The sequence below is a fragment of the Lepisosteus platostomus genome, chromosome 11, assembly GCF_059453375.1.
Source record: "Lepisosteus platostomus isolate fLepPlt1 chromosome 11, fLepPlt1.hap1, whole genome shotgun sequence".
Lineage (NCBI taxonomy): Eukaryota > Metazoa > Chordata > Actinopteri > Semionotiformes > Lepisosteidae > Lepisosteus > Lepisosteus platostomus.
The window spans coordinates 12,564,301-12,582,861 of NC_142621.1; the positions used below are offsets into that span (position 1 = coordinate 12,564,301).

The 18,561-nt window shown below is 32.7% G+C and overlaps 1 protein-coding gene across 2 annotated transcripts in view; it reads left to right on the top strand.

Annotated features, from left to right (window-relative positions):
- Positions 1-18,561, top strand: part of LOC148652014 (BMP/retinoic acid-inducible neural-specific protein 3-like) — a 32,448-nt gene that overhangs the window by 2,374 nt on the left and 11,513 nt on the right. For both annotated transcript variants that reach the window (XM_088598480.1, XM_088598481.1), the window contains exons 2-3: positions 8,424-8,709; positions 14,952-15,142. In XM_088598480.1, the coding sequence (XP_088454606.1) occupies positions 8,516-8,709; positions 14,952-15,142 (385 nt within the window). In that variant the 5' untranslated portion in view covers positions 8,424-8,515. The remainder of the gene's footprint in view (positions 1-8,423; positions 8,710-14,951; positions 15,143-18,561) is intronic.

Below are 18,561 nucleotides of genomic sequence, written 5' to 3' on the forward strand. Positions count from 1 at the left end.
CTTGTGAAGTTGACTGATTCTAATTGTGGTAACTTGATGGGATGAACTTCTGTCAATCTTACAAGGTACTGGGAAAAAGTAACCTAAATAAATGTATAACTTTGGCTCACTTGATTCTTTATATATAATATAGCTGTCATAGCTACAGCCAGGATTAGCACATGTAAGGTACTGTACATTGTTAGTTACCCTGTTTCCAACCCAAATTAACCACTGTCTTGAGTGTATTAAGATCACCACCTGTAACACTGCTTATTATCCAAAATTCAGTCAGAGTATAACATGAACTACATCAAATACAGCATACATCAACAATGACCATTACAAATAGATAAAAATGTTAGTTGAAGTTATGAAAATGCATTATCAGTAATCTACACATTGCCTTTAAGACAATTAAAAGATTCTTGATAGAACTATGAAAGTGTTACAGACATAATGTTTTGGAAATATGTAGCTTTATTTTGTTGTCCATTCTCATTGTGGGTGTCCTCATGACTGTTTAGTCACAAGTACCATTTATGAAATGAATCATAATCATAGAATTTTGCCAACCTACATAATCAGAGAGGATAGTCTGCTTAGCAGGGATTGCTATGGTTTTGTTAAATGGATCTACATCTAATCCTCCATCCCCAATGTACAGGAACACGAAGACTTAGTATAAAGCCAAGACATGAAGGAAGTAGCATGAAAGAAAGATAATCTGTCATTAATTTGCTTTTGCCTAACTAGTTTTGAGTAATTGTATAATCATCTGAAGTGCAGAACTGCAGTCCAGGGCATTCTGAGAGACCTGAGTCTTCATTACAGATGTTGCAATCGACAAATTTGCTAAACAAACACTGCATTGAGATTAAAATGAATTGCTGTTAACACTTTAGATATCGATAATGTTGATTTGGAATTATATGAGGCTTAGCATTACGAGAAATCCTTTATCACAATTTTAAAACAAGGAAAAATTGTCTTTTGGGCTTCTTAGATGTTCATTTGACATTTCTTGACACCAGGTGATATACTGTAGGTGCATTTACATTAACCCACAATAGAATGAGCAGGCAAGAGGAAGTGTTATAATACCGTATATTAAAGATAATACTTTATTGTCTGATTTCTCGGAAATGTGTTATGCATTAAAGCAGCTGTTTTACACATACTATACAGAGACTTACAAATAACATACAAACAGTACAAATAAACATAGCATTAAAATTGATATAACATTGCATTAAAGACATTTTCCCATGCATAGGCGTTACACATCACTCTTATAGGAATCCACACTGCTTACCAGGACCTGTAAGTTTACTTTCCCCACAATCACCCTAAGCCCCTATAATTGAACAATATCCCTTCATGTTTTGTGCTTAACCACTGATTGCACTTGCCCGTAAACCAATACTATATTAATACTATATACATGGGTAGGTCGATTGAATGTGGTATAAAGAAATTCATCATTTTATTATGTATTGAGGAACTCTCAAATATTTGTTGGTATTGTAACACATACGGCCGACAGGTACTGTGTAAGAGCCGGCTTACCAGAGCAGTGACGTCACTGCCCTTCCCTGTAATAGCAGGACCACAGCCCCTGGGCTGTAGAGAGATTTCTCTTTAGCTCACCGGGCTGGGTCCCTGTTGAGTGACGCGGGAATCCCGGGTTCGAGCCCCTGACGGTGCGGGGCCGACCTAATGTGGAAAGGGAGCCTACCTGAACCCCATTGCGTTACAGTATTCTTCATGCAGAACATGTGAGAGATCAGAGGGGAGACTAACAGGTAATCTCAACATATTCTTAATGTAAGCAGTTTGAAAGCTCATTGTTTCAAATGTTGGGTTTGTATTCTTGCATAGCCAGTATATTTGCTGGTGTAAATGCGTTAAAAACATACTTCACAATAAAATTAATAAAAATCCCCAGTCAGTAATGCGCACAGAAAAGCAATGCCATCACATTCCTGACTACCCAAAACTGACACTTGAAATCAAAGGAGCACAATCACATAACTTTTCAACTTTTAATTACTGTATGGAGATCAGTTCTGTTTACTTTTCATTACTTTTCATTATAGCATTACTCTTTATAGTTGAACCACCTTGTGATGGGCATATCACTTTGATATCAATGTTTTGTGATGTCATTTCACACTGCTGTACTGTAAGAAACATCAGAACATCTTCAGATTACAAAGTACTCATGCTCAGGCTTTTTTTCCAGACACACAAATACCACCTGTACTTGTAAACTCAATGTCCTAGGCGGAGTCTATTGGAATCCTATTGAAATTATTCTGGAATAAAGAGTGCTTCTACCATATCCAGACCAATATCCTTCTCATTACTTAAAAATATACTGTTGATGTAAAATATAATCTTAATTATAAAACTAAAACATAAAACTAGTTTACTTAACAGAAATGTCCTCTGGAGAAAACAACAGTGTTTATGGGATATTTTGGAGTTAATTATTCTGCAAATTAATGAGTAGCTATGAAAGACTACAACAATTTTTATATAATAAAGATTCACAAAGGGGAATTCATGGTTTGACTTGCAATGGCACTAAGTTTGAAGAAGGCTTTGCAGGAAATATCCATTTCCTATTATTTTACGATAATAAGCTAACTTCCAGATCACTGGAGGTTACCTTTATTCAGTGCTGCATTCTGCAAAAGAAAGAAAAAAGCATTATGCAGAAAGATATTTCAGAAGATTGGCTGCCTGATTGGAACATTAATACAAAAGTGCCTCAAGGAAGGGACAATAATTGAAAAATATGCTTGGAGATAAGGGATTACACACCGTGTTCAACATGCACATTCTGACTCCTTCAGAGAAACAAATAAGAATCTTTGATATAATTGTTTTCATGAAAACGATTGTTTTATTCAGAAATTTCTTCCTAAAGTATTGTATTTCATGTTACAAAAATAAGAGATGCTGAGAAGTTAAATAGGAGAATGTTGAGTTTTAAGTGAAATGTAAACAAGGATTTAAAAGGACATATTAAACTGGACACATTTATTCACACAGTTCAGTAACTTACTGTACATTCGCTGACAAGCTATGCAGTCTTTGTTACAGTAGGTTGCACTATGATTTATCCAAAACTGGAAAGTAAAGTTTGACATGTTTATTTTTGTCTTCCATTATTTTTAGAATTCATTGTTTTCCATGTATTGTACTAGAACCAATATTATTTTAACATTGAGGACTTGTTTAAAATCCTCTTCTATGACTGGTAGGCTTGTAAAACATTATTAAAGTATAGTATTAATGTTTAAGAACTGGAGTTTCCACATACTTTACAATTAAAATATAATGTAATATACTGCATATGAGAAGCTAAAATCAGTTGACTTTTAATGAATTCCACAGGTTATACTGTTGAAGCCTGATTACTGTGGCACATACATAATGCATTTGAAGCATTGGTTTTAACTGTAATTATCTCCATGGGAATTTACATTCTTTTATAAAGGGCTGTATTATATATACATACTGACATAGTAATGAAATAAATTGTTTGCATGATACAAATCAAGAATGGCAGGCACATACAGTACATTAATACAGCAGCAGCACACAGACCCAGCACAGTTAATCCCAGTCTTATACTCACCAGGGACTGTGACATCTGAGTAACATGGGGGTTCTTGTGCTGGCAGGCAGCGGTAAAACTCGACAACTCCCACCAGACCAGAGTCCCAGGCTGTCACTTCCATAAAGAAGCTTCTATGACCTACGTGATTGTGACTCCTTATTGTCCATACGTGACTATTAAAGCAGACCACATTCTCAGAGTCAACATTCCTACCAGAGCACATAGCCTTACCTGACCCCTCCCATCTCTATCTTCAGCACACTCACAGAGAAGAGCAATGCAATTATATACACTCAGGAAGGAGCATTGCTAACACATGGAATACAACTTACATAAACCTAGTCATTTCTTCTGTCTCCAGACTCATAGCCATTACAATTTTAATGCACTACAAAATTACTAGACAAAATCCAAAATAATAGATCAGTCCACTTCCAGCAGTATTTACAGCCTTCAACATGCTGGGCATTGACTCACAGATACCCCCACAGGTATATGTGGATATATGGAACCACTCACTTCTTCCAACCATTTGCTCACTTAGAAATAGGCCGGGTATGCTACTGTCTGGACAAGCATGTGCCTGTTTACTGGTCTCTACAAACCAGATGCCACATATTAGCCCAGCTCATTCCACATATGGTCATTAGGGCTCAAATGGAAAAATATAGCATTCATGGAATAGTAATAGCAAGATAGCTATTGTTACTCAAGTAGCATGGTTTATTCAAACAGAATGTGCAATGTCCTGCTGGAATTGTGCTATGTCACAATAAGTCCAAAGGAAGGACTGAAACTAAGGTCTTAGTAATTGATTAATACAGCACCATATAGTCATAATGCAATCAAACAACATATTCTGTAATACCTAGTAAACTCCTGTCCTGATCATCACAGTTATACAGTACCTCCCATTGATTGGGAATACAATAGTTCCAATATTGTTTCTTCATGCCTGTGCCACAGTGGGGAGATTCAGTCCAGCTTCCAATATAAGTATGACATACTGTAAAGGTCCCATTCTCTTAACCTGGACATATTGACTTCTTTCTGTGTTTTTCTTCCTTCATTTGTACCAGGGTTAAAATTCAATAGGTTGAATCTTCTCAACTGTGCCCAATTATTGCAAAAATGTCACCTACAGTGTATCACAGATTAATTATTTAAAATGACGTCAAAACATTTAATCCATTTCCAATATCTGTATTCTTTATTTTTTTAGAACATACATGCATAAGTAGTGTAATAAGTTCCTGTTGATCCTCACTGAGTATCAGAGAAAACTGCATGTACTGTATGCATTTATGCATGGGGTATGTGAAGGAAAAGGGAGGGACATTGCTGTACTGTATATACTCCCCAGACATATAGGGATTGGAATAGAGTCTCTACCCCATTATTTGATATAATATTAATTAATTTATAAAATAATATTAGAAATTGCTGCAGCAACAAAAAGAAAACATCCATTAATGTTTGTGACTTGCATATTCATCTTTTTATTAAAATAAACATGTTCATTAACATTAACTTTACGTTTTCCTTTATTATGAGGCAGAATTAACATGCTTTTTTTATAATTAGAAATGTCACTGTAACAATATCTCCTTTTAGAGAAATATATGAGATTTCCCATGTTTAATTTTGAAAGACCCCAGGGCATTTTAAGAGTTTGGAAATTCCCTAGTAGTGCATAAAACATATGACAGTAATCTATACCAGTTTATCACTTTAACATTCAATGCAACATTTAATTGCATTGATGTCAAACATATATTTGAGATACCACTCTTATGGAATTTATAGCTATTATTTTACTGCCTTAACTTGCTTGTACAGTATATTGAACTAAAACTATTCTTTAAAATTGCAGCAGAGCATTACAGTGTAGGTGGTACTAAACACTGATTATTTAAGTTAAGATAGTGTTAATAACATACTGGAATGATTTTGTGCTTATATTGTATATCACTTATTATCATTGTTATCATTTTATTTTTTACAATATCTCCTGCCTACAATCTACACTTCTTAGAATTTGGTCAATATATCTAGAAAGGTTCATATTGTTAAACCCTGCATTGCTGTGACCTAGTTTGGTATCAGGCAATTAGATCTTGATACTACAGCCATTTGACTGAATACTACTTAATGCAAAATTCAATACTGCATGGAATAAACAGCATCATTGTTAGGAGTTATCTGTCTATGTGCAAAATCTATCTTTATCTAAGGTAATGATTTTTGTATATCCTTAGATAATCAGTCATTCATACCAGTGTACTGTACTATTGAATATGCTGTAAGTTAGTTATCCCTCCTTGAGAACAGTATTCAAAAGCAGTGTGTCCTCAATAGAAATATTAAAACAATATTCTGTTAACTGTAGAAGAACAAATTGATAAGTTTCCTATTCATTTGGAATTTTCTGTTTTCAATGTTGCTTGATGAATGTAACGGGTCATTATTACTGCTGTTAGGTCTAGACAGCAATATAGTCTAAAAGGGAATAGGCTTTTTCACTTCAATGGCCATTTGCTTAAAATGTGTGTCTTTTTTCATTGCTATGAATAGCAATAATGTCAAATGGATATGTGCACATGGGTGATACAATGGTTATCGTCAAATTTACCATTTAATCAGTAATTATTACTAAAATGCTTTACTTTGTGGTAATGATTATTTAGTTGTTGTTGTTTTTTGGAGGAATGTTTGAAAATAAATATAATGTAGATTTATAACATAGATCAAGGCCTTCACTTGAGAAGCTCTAGCAAAAAGGTAGTGGACTGGAACATGACAGCATTCTTAAACTACTGAGACTTCAAATAACATACTGTATACATAAAAAAAAACATGCTAGAAAAGGTAGGATCGGGTATCTTTCTGAACATATTCACAATATTATTTGTAAAAAAAGATTTAATTTCCAGGTAAATTTGTGTTAGGACTTGATGAAGAATATCTTTCGTGGTGATTAAGTATCCTATTATTAGTGAGTTAGTGAGTTAATTGATACTGATTAATTCATAGTGTTTAAGCTACAAGCTTTTATTACTTGAATGTTGATGAGAACATTTTTTTTCCTGTTACACATATGCAAAAAAAACTGGAATAAAAATGGAACATCCAAACAAATTAAGTCTGATTATGTCAGTGCAGCTTGTTTCTATTCCTGCTATTGGTAAGCATGTTTGCAGAAAGATATGCGTTTTGGGGAACATTTTTAGCAAAAGCTTTAAACTACTACACAATTGTGCTTATTTTTAAGGCTTTAGAAACTGGAGCTGATTTTAAAAAATCAGTCTACTGAACTGTAGTGCTGAAGAGAGGACTGGCCTTTTAGTTGCTTTGCGTTAAGCCATGGTAACCCTCTGATGTACAGGATAACTGCTGTAGTTTAAAAAAATGTATTGCAATGTATCATTATTGCTTTTCCCTTATGTACATGTACTGTATGTGAACAAGTTTACCTTGATGTAGTGATTTGTAGGTGGAAAAGATTAATAGGAGATAATGGGGCCAAATGATTACTTTTTCTGCATAGGCAGCAGAATCTACAAAACTAATTTCTTACTGAATGTCACATTGGGAAATACCCTCAAAACATCATTTCATATCATGTTTTTTTTCTTTCACAAAGATAAAGCTTAATATGAAGATCCTGTCCCTATTATATTTTTTCAGAATACCTCAAGGTCATATCAAAACTGAATGTAATTATTTTTGAGCACTTTTAGTGGAGCTATTCAAGTCTTTTTTGATGATAAAAAGACACTTTTTTCCCATACTACACATAATACATCATTCTTTATTTTCCTAAACTTTTTGAAAATAATGTACTTGGTTCATATGAAAAAAATATATAATCAACAACCCTGAAGCATGAAAACAAACATATATGCTTACAAAAGTGAGTTTCAATGTAGTCACTAGCTGAAAGGAAGTACTGTAACAAACATTATGCAATAATGTCACCTTTCAGCTTGTATGTATAAAAAACAAATCTATAAAGAAGAAAAAAAAATACTTAAAACATTACATATTGAAAAAATAAATACATGATTGGTATATTGCCTAGAAATCTTATAAATTTGAGATTGTATTTAATAAAAAATGTACAGATGTATTGATGTTTTCTTAAAGATTTGAAGATCTTCCATTTTGCTTGTCAGTGTGATGCTGAGATTTCAAATTTAATTTATTTTAACTCCATAAATATAAAGGGAATTTCAATAATAAATTGATGCTCAGTATATACAGTAATTTATAGATTAGCAGAAACTGTTATTACCATCTTAATCTTATTATTTATATAATCTTAACATAGCCACATTCTTCCCAAAAGTTGTCAAGGAAAATCTGCAACATATTTAGAGCTTGAAATGTTTCTAGAACTTACAAATCACGGTAAGGATAAACACTTCCAAATAATCCTTCCACAAGTAAATTTTGTATATATAATTATATATATACAAAATAATTATAATTATAATTTCATTTCTGTTTACTTACTGTAATGTTCATTCTGATACTGTATGGATTCACGAGTTACAGTACTTTCTTGTTTCTTATGGACAAAATAATTAAGTGTTAACAAATCTGAATAGTTTCATATGAGTACATATGTGTCAGGCAGTTGTAAACTGTAGGTCAGAATGAACTGGTATAAAGTGGACAGTTTTATTTTTTTTATTTTTCTTGCAAAGGCTCAGAAACTGTTTGCTGTCCTTTAAAAAAATAGAAGGAACAGGAATTCTGTGGGGGTTATTCTCTAATTGCTTGCTGTGCGTTTATTTGTGTCTTCACCTAGGTGTGCAGGGAGATCAGAAAAAATGAAGATTCCAAGTTACCAGTGGGGAAATGATATAGTGGTACAGTGCTGTTGCTGAACTGCTCTCTCTGATGGCTCTATGGGAGTGGATAACACTGAGCCTCCATTGCTGGGTTTTAGCTGCTGCAGTGCTTTCAGATCAGCATGCTAGCGGTCCCCTTGATTGGCTCCTTTCAGACAAGGGACCTTTCCACCACACGCAGGAATACACAGATTTTGTCGAAAGGAACCGACAAGGATTCTCTACGAGATACAAAATATACAGGTGAGTAGGGAGGACGAGGAAAAGAAGAATGTTGAGGTTCCTCATGACTTTTTGTGGCATAAGGATTGGAACAAATCATAAAAGACTAATGGGGGTATCTTTGGTTGAAGATCTGTCAATAACATGTATTTCATAAACGTAAAACCTTTTTGAAAAGCAAGCTTGTCATAAATGAGCATTCAAATAACATTACACACAATACTGAATGTTGTCAAAATACATTCTGTGGAAATTAGTGAGTATTGGTATTGAAACAACTGTAACAATATAATCCATTGGAAGCATTCATAATAATGACAGATATCTCTCATAAAATTAGCAAGTTGAAGGTCTAGAAAAGAGAGTCATGTCCATATTTTCAGCCAGCTTAATACTTTTATTGAGTTTTTAATATTAAAAGGTATCTAAATTACAGTAGGTACAACCCTTAAAAAAATATTTTAGAGTTGCCATATTCGTAGCTTGGTCCAGACAGGTTGGGGTTTAAAACGGTGACGGTGATGTCCTCTTGATTTATTATAATGAAATCAGCAAATGTACTCATTTATTATTGACATTTATCCTATTAAATACCCAAACAGGTATTGTTACAAAACAATAACCAGACTAAATTAATGCAAGGAAGTTGTGTACTTGTATGCACCTTGTGCACCATTATCTCTCCTAATTAGTTTTTTTAAATAATTACAGTATAAGACACTAAGTATGACACTGTATCTTTTGCTTTTTCACAAAATACTGTGAAATTATTTTATTTCTGTCATAACTTGAATATATTGTGCCATCTTTATAATTTATAAAATTTTCAATGCTTATGTACAGTAGTCCAAACATTAAAGTCTACTCAGGAGGTTGCAGGTTCAAATCCTGGGTGGGACATTGCATTTGTACCCTTGAGTAAAATACTTCATTTAGATTGTACTGGATCAGATTATATTGGATTGTAAAATGCCTTGCTCTATAATGGACACACAATTAAGTATCTTTGGATTAAAGAATCACCCAAATACTTTTATAACAATACTGGTGCAGGCGCCCACAGCTGCCTTGTGGTTACACATCACTATTTGGCAATGCATGACGTAGCAACGACTTTGAATATATTAGCGAAGCAGAAAGGTAGTTGTTTGACTACATTTCATATTATTTTCATGTAGGTCTCTTTTAATATGAATGGCAATTTTCAAGATATGTCATTCATTCTCATATAATATTGATATGTGCATTCAGCAGGAATAGAAATATGGGATCTGTGATTGCAAAGTGGCCAAAAAAATCCCCTCAAGAATAATTGTGTAAATACTGCATTAAACTCTCTAGCTATAAGATTTAACAGTGTGATTCAATATTATTTAATGACATATAAAGATGATAAGGGATTGTATTTCTATTGGACTTACGTTGCTTGTTTTGTTTACAGCACCTTGTATGAATTAGTGGGCATTGGCAAAGAATTAACATGAGTTAAATGCATATTGTACATACACATTCAACACATTCCAAAAATGTATTCTCATTTATTCTAATACTCACTATTGTTTGAAGTGAATATTTGTAACCAAAACCTGAGGGCTCAAAGTTAACATTTTTATGGGTCGCCAAAGGTTAATGTTAACAAACACAGCAAAGAAAAAAATAATGACTAAATTATTTTATTGATTAAACATTCACCTTTCCTGAGTCGATACTTACAGAAGTGGCAGCAATCACAGTCAAAAGTCAACTTTGTATATTGGGATGGTGCAATTGTTATTCAGTGAACTTTGCTCAAGGTCCGTGTATTTGGTTAGGTATCATTGATAGACAACACAGTCAGGACTATCAAAGGACATTAACATGCCTTGACAAAATTGGGCAGCAGCTTTTTAACATAACTGCTTTTATTAATAATAATGCTGCCTCCATTATATTTGATTTGTTAGTAAGGATGATATTGACTATGTGATGTGATTGTTGGCTTTTTGATACATGTAAGGCTTTGAATATAGACATATAAGGTAAAACTTTGTCATTTGCAGTGTCACTTCAATGTTGTATTGCAAACTTCATGCATCATTTTAGATACTGCTATATTTCAGTACATACTGACATTTTGGGGAGTACTGTGGGATATTTTTGACTTATGGACATGTACTTCCAACTCTAACATAATTGGCCTCAAAGTAGCATCGCTAATGAGTCTCCTCCTTGGATGGCTATAAGGTGTTTTTATACTCTCTCTTTCTCTGTGCCTTTCTACAACTCTATGCCTGATTTGTTCTGAATGCTCCTTGGTTTTCTTGGTTGAATCTTTGCTCAAAATTGACTACCTGACTAATGGACCTTATCTACACAGACCAGTTCAGATAGAGAGGCAAGACATTACTTCACCAATTGAATTAGGAGCTTAAGGAAGTCCAAAATGTACAGCACCAGAGTGGTGTTAGCCAGAGGTTCCAAAAAGTGACTTGCAATATTTAGTGACCAAATATCTATGACCCCACCTTAGTGTCTCCTCTGAAAGATGATATCTCCTAACAGTCACCACAATGGGGCAGAGGTTGTCCAAAGGGAAAAGCACCACTCACTGGTCCAACAACACCACTTGCTCCAACAACTTGCTTGTCCTTCTCAATGGCTAGTTCCAGCCTTTTTCAGGCATTGAGATCTGACAAGATTGTACTACCATGTGGTAATAAAGCTGCCATGATTGGTTGATGTACTTGTGGTGTACATAGTTTTTACAACTCTATTTTTAGACTTTTAAGACTTGACATTACAATATAACTTATTTTTTACTAATGCTAATTTGGAAATATTACAGGTGACAATATTATTTTGACACCAAAGGTTCTCCTACAGAGTTTCTTTCTCTTTACAAATAAGTTACAATTTTCCATTACATCATATGCTTTTGTACCAGAACAGTTAATGTACACATGCCTATTCTCACAGTTTTAATGGTATTTAACAGCAACAAAGACGTAGCCATAACACAATGAGCTGACTCATTCCTCTTTCAATTTTCTAACTTTTCCCTTGATTGTACTAAGACTACTAGAAAGTATAAATATTGTGGTAGTTTATCTTTCTTTGTGGTAAATATTTATTTTTTAAAAATCATTCTATATTCTCTTCTAAATGAAAAGCCATTATTCAGAATGGACAGGTTAAGAACAGCTGCAAAAGCGTTATATTGTAGAACAACCTTAGATGCTGCTGAGCCTGCTCAGGGGTTAAGATAAGACAAGCAGAGCTTATCATAGCCAGGTAACTGAAGGAGCATATAATAGAGGGGGATTTACTGTTTCAATTTGCACTTACACATCATTTATGTGCCGCACTTTCCTTTACTACAAACAAATTGAATCAGTTAAAAATCTGAGAATGCTTTATTGAAGTGCGCAATCTGTATTTCTAGAATGTGTCTGCTTGTACAGAACAGAAATCAAGGTGGCCCACAACTTTGTGCTTTGTAATTAAACTGCCATCTTTTTTTTCTTTTTAAACCCAACTTGACCAAGTGTTTAATAAATCACACATCTGTCTTTTTTAACATTTTATTTTATTGCTTCAGAAATAGAGCTTAGTGTGTATGCTGAAATTACAGAAATAATTCAAAAGTATGCAGAGCTTATCTTAAATTTCCATCATGCTCCCAGTTAGATTAGCATGAACACTGCCTTGGTCATGTAGAAGAACCTTTCAATACTTAAAGTGCCCTTAAGGAAGTATAGGCAAAACTGCTCTTTGTTGGTGATGTCTCCAATTGTATCTATAAAATTAAATATTATTGAATTATCTATTTTGGCCATATTTCTATCTATAAGTTTAAACTACCTCATACCAGTTTACATAGCTGTACATTTACTTGAAGCGTTGTGTTGGAACTGCCTTGTATAGACTATAACAGAAGTGTCCCTTTGAACCCTCAACCTTCCAATACTGAGTCCTTAACCCCAATTACTGCCCAATTCTTTTTCCCGGAACATTATTTGTCATATGATAATATTGTCCAGCTTTGTATTTGTGAGAAAACAAGAATTTGCTTTAAGCCATGTATTTCAAATAAATGTCAAAAACACAAAATTCTGTTTACTAGATATAATATGTTCTAAATGTTACAATTTTACCTGAGATTGTAAAAAATGAAAGCATTTCACAGTTACAATAAAATATACTAAATAATTCTGTGGGAAACCTTAGCTTAAAACAGTAGGAAAGAAAAAGGCTTTAACTTACAATGAGGCTCCGCTGTGAGTGAACAACTAATGATTTAAAAAAATCTGTTCTTGAGAATATTTTTCGTAGCTCAGGCACAAACTACAATCTGGTTACATTTTGCATCTCACCGTCATTTTTATATTAGAGCATTTCAGTATGACAATGTAATAAGTTAAAGAAATTCTTGCCATGAAATGTACTGTAATAAATTATAATATTGTTAAGTGTTTCATGAAGAATTTAAGACTTACATTCAATAATGTGAACGAATGAAAATAAATCAATGTATTGATGAGACTAAGTTACAATATGCGTGAAATATGGTTTTACGACTAAGAACAATATTTCTATCATACTAAAAGAGATTCACAAGTGAATTGTTACATTGTTACAATTGTTACAATGTAAAAGGGTCGGTTCATGTTGTTCATGGATTGACAATGAAGCACTAAACATACCTGGAATTTTAATCTATTTTGTGGTATAAATTGGAGGTTTTACAGTATTGCAGTGCCCCCATAAATGACTGTATCAAAATGTCTTTATGTACACAGTAGCAAGTTCAGTTTTCCATTGTAACTGAATAACTAACCTAATAGAAATGATCACAGAATATAAGTACAGTATGACATGAACTATAAAAATTATAAGCTTGCTAATCAAGCCTTAAAACTTTTGAGAAAAATGTTTAACATTTTAAAATGCTTCTTTATATTATTACATAAGCAATGATCAATTATTAGTGATTACCAACAGTCTTTATCATGAGAAAGCTTTTCAAATCAGATGATATACTCACTAAAAGATTTACAGTACACTTAGTTTCAGATTGTTTTTTACAAACTTCTGTAATTTTTAACTTAAGTCCCACAACCAGGAGTCAAACTCCATTTTCCAAAAGAGTCCATAAACATTTGTTATTATTTGGAAATCATTCAGTGCAGTATGATCTACTTTTGCAGATTTTAAAGGGAAGTTGAGGGTCCCTTTTAAAAGGGTAATCTATCAAGTGTAGAGAATGACAGTTGCTTTAATATATTACTGCCCATTGTATTGAATGTGTACAGAACAACTAACCTTTAGCAAGTGCAGGTGTTACAGGTCCTTCGCTGCATTATGGGTATGAGAAAAACATTAAAAATACAGAGGCGAAGATTATATACTGTATATATTAAATTAAGTACTATGCCTTTTGTATTTCCCCCACAGTATTCTGTGAAAAGCAAATATTGGGGTATTTCCCACGTTATCTGTAGCAAATCAATTAATAGTTTGACTCCATACTGGGCATTCTCATTTACTTCTTACAAAAAATAAATAAATATACAGTAACCTACCAGAGAAAAATGAAAACTTTTTTATAAATATATTGTAATGATTATCCAGGTATGGGACACAGTGAATTACAATTACCCATCATGTGGTAAAATATGCTCTGTGTAGAAATTGAATGTGCACTGTCTTTAACAGACAACTGTCATTTGGTGTATTGACAATGGCTAATAGAAATAATATAACAAACAATAAAATGTAGTTAAATAAATAACATTCTAAATAAAATAAGTCCAGGACAGTTCTGGTACCTTTTGCTAGAAAATGAGAGAAGTGTCAAGAAAGCATTTTCATATTCCTTTGGTTGACTGTGAATATGAGCTACAGATTGTTGTTTTTCACAGACATGGAATGGACCAATGGGAACAGAGAAGTTTTCAGATTTGTGTGTTTTCCAGCAATATTTTGTTCTTGAATAAATTATTTATAAAAAAATGGTATCATTTTTATCAATAGACCTATTTATTTTTTTAACTTTTCTTCTGTTAGGAACTTACTGTACTTGACTGTTCCCTACCTGTTTGGGCTAAGCTTTCAGTTTTCAAAAGAAACCTTTTGTGATGTTTAAGATACTGTATTAGTGTTTGTAGTCATTGTTACTGCTGCTGGCAATACTTTTGCTAAAAATACAAATAAGGATTATCAGTAATGTTTTATTTGGTCACATTTTTTTTTCTTTAATCACAATGATTCTTCTTTCTTTGCAGAGAGTTTGGACGATGGAAAGTGCATAACCTGGCTGTTGAGAGAAGAGATTTTCTTGGCTCACCTTTACCTCTTGCCCCTGAGTTAATAAGAAACATCAGGCTGCTGGGACGCAGACCAAGCCTTCAACTGATTATTGAAAATCTCATAAAGAAATATGGAACCCATTTCTTAATGTCAGCCACATTAGGAGGTATAATCAGTTTTGCAAATGATAAAAATTCCAATTAAGTAGAAATATAGATTTATTGTACTAGGATAAAAATGAAATGGAGAGGATATGGAGTTTGACATGCAACAAAATTTAAATCCAACCAAAAAAACTAAATTAGCAACAAAACTGTAAAATTAAAGAAGCGATCAACAAATTCCCACCTATGATGTGTAAAAAGAAAATTATACGGATAGATTTTTATAAGTTCTGTTTTCATTCTAGTTATACAAATAAAATAACTCACACTGATGTCAATAAGGGAAATAAGCATTATGGTTTAAGTATATTAATTTTAAAGCAACGACATCTGTGAAGTGGTCATGCGTCTTTTAAAATCTCCTCTAATTTAAGTTTAATCTATATAGTAGATTGGTAGATACTATACTGACAATGATAAATACAGTAGATATAAAGATCCCTTGCTTTTTATAGACATGCTTTCACAATTGCACAATGAAACTCAATAATGCACAATGAAATTCGTCAATAAGTGAAAATTATTGAGCTACAGTACATACTGTATGTCATCACACTCCCACATAATGCTTATTTTGGAAAGGCAGCCAACAACAAAATGTGCCACGGTTGTAAACTATTTGAATAAGTATAATACAGGACTTTACATATTCCTATCCAGCATTCACAGTTATAATACTCTAGACCAAACCCAACCTCCACATTGGGCACCCATTAGCTTATGCCTCACTGTGAGTTTAGACTATTTAATCCTCTTGGCTACACTGTTGCTTTTAAGAAAAGTGAGTTCATGCCCAAAACACAGCTATACTAATGCATTACATATTGCTTTGTTCTCTGAATTTCTTGAACTTAAATTTCTCACTTTGTTGTCTCTTTTGTTATTGTTTTGTCACCCCACTCCCCCCAAAAATAAAAGTGAACAATTTACACCAACAAAAACATTTGAATTACGGCTAAGGAATGAGTTTTTTAGTTCATTTTGGACAAATTGTAGAATACAGAATTGTGCAGTCCTGCCTGGTGGCACAATTAAGACTTAAATTTTGCAACCACTGTGCTGCTGCACACTTATGTGCTGTCAGTCTAGGTTAAATATTCATGCAAAAAAACTTGAAAAAAATATATATACTGTAATAGATAACACTAAAACTCCCAGATTCCCAAACAGATCACTTAAAACCTCAAAAGGGTTTTTGCAATGTCAGCTTTTCTTGATCAAATCATGAATGGGTTAGTTTATTATAATTTATTTTTAGATTCTGTGCTGAGGTGCAAAAAGAGTATGCTATAAAATTTAACGTTTATTAACCTGTTAGTGTAAGTGCTCTCATATGCTGATCATATACTACCCACAACAATTGGTCAAACAATGTTGTATTTAAAATGTGTCACTACCACAGTGACAATTCCAAATTTGATTTGGAATCTAACAATGGTAATAACATTTTTATAACGTTTATTAAAAAACAGTTTTACGAACACTAAATGCTTTACACAAAAATGATTACTATTCTGTGTGTATACAGTATAGTAATTAGAAAACCAGTAATTTTGTTTTATGTTGTAATTACTGTTAATACAGTATCTATATTTTAGTGGCAAAATAACCATATCTGTTATTACAAGTCTAATATAGTTGCCATTTTACTGCTAATTGCATAATATTGTGAGTCATACATGTGTTGTACCAGTAACATTAATGGCTCTACAGTATTACTAAACAGGTACAGTTTTAAATGTTTTCACAATGAAAACTTTCTTTTTCCCCACATTACTCATTATTGCAGCCTTGCATAACTCTAATTGGACAACTGATTGTATGGGAAATGTAGTTTCTTAGTTCATGTATGAAATGCCACAAGTTAAATTAAAAACTACATTGCTTAGTGGTGTTTTTTTGAGAGCAAGTTTAATTTTCTATTACACTGGAGAGTAAGTATTATATGTAATATACAGTATATAGAAACAAATAAATAATATTTTTGCCCTTATAATTGCTTGCAGAGGAATTGAAAATAAAACAATGGCATGAATAAAAAATTGCTGAATGAAAACTTATATTAAATTACTTTGAAATGCACCAAAATATAATATATTATTAATCAAAAACATTTTGTCATGAATATTGTAGCATTGTGTTGAAATTGTGGTTCTTAAAGAGAATCTCTTATGCTTACTGAATCTTTAAGGGATTGGGTAAAATGTGGACCGATGGAACACAAGAATGCACACAATAAATGAACAGATTTGAGTGTTTACTTAAAGTGGTTTATTTTTATACAGTACATTATAAAAATCAACCACAAAATGTCTAGGGAAAGGGAATCAACACATTTAATTATAAATTTGTCTAAATTAGTATTTTGATAGCATGTATTTTGTTTAGTTTGTACTACACAAAAAATAAGAACATTATCTAAAACCACAACTTGGTTTTCCCATTAAGGAGTTCTGATGGCTTTGCCCCCCCGCATTTAAAATCACTGGTCCTGCCCAACCTTGGTGGTAAATAAGTACTTAGAGTATGTAACTTAAGTTTTTTTCAGTATACTGTATGTTGTTTGTTGTTTGTAATTTGAACCTTGCAAGTGTTCAATGTAGTTAAAATGAGTAATGTTAAAACCTTCCAAAAATAACCACAGCAAGTGACCAAGTTAAAGAATTTGATGCAGAAAATGTTTATGAAGAAGGAAGAATACTATTTTGTACCTTACTGCTTATTTTCAGATACCACTACCAGGTACAGTATATAATATATTATATAACATTCAGAAACATTATTATATTGTTTTTTTATTTTCTGCTATTAATTTTTTTCCTTTAGTTACATGTTTCCAGATTAACTGGATTTACAGAAGTAGGCTTCTAGTACATGAATGTTACAGTACCATACATAGTTTTATAATAATTGAGAGCTTTCAATCTAACAGATCCAGCCACAATACATTTTAAAATAATAATAACAATAACAATTAATATGATTATTATACTAAAAGAAAATAAATTAAACTACTGATTCAGTAATATCTTACAAAACACAATGGCCCCCTATTGATCTTCTTTGAGAAAGTGAAGGTCTAAATTCGGCATACTGAACAAAACAGTAGTATACAGCAAATACACAAATATGCAAAATGTATACATGCTTTTTAGATGGTTGCATCTGTATGTAGTTGTAGACAAAATCCACCTCTGTTTAAAATGAGTTAATTCATCTGAAATATTCATGGCTACTCACTGCAATGATAAGTGTTCAAAAACATTAAAGTAACAATGTGTACAGTTTAGTGGAAAATACTGATTAAATATTAATATTTAATATATAAAGTAAATCATTTGCTGAATAATTGTGCTTCAAAGACCATAACTTGTGTTTATAATTATTTGCATGCATATTTTTTTTTTGGAAATGCAGTTAG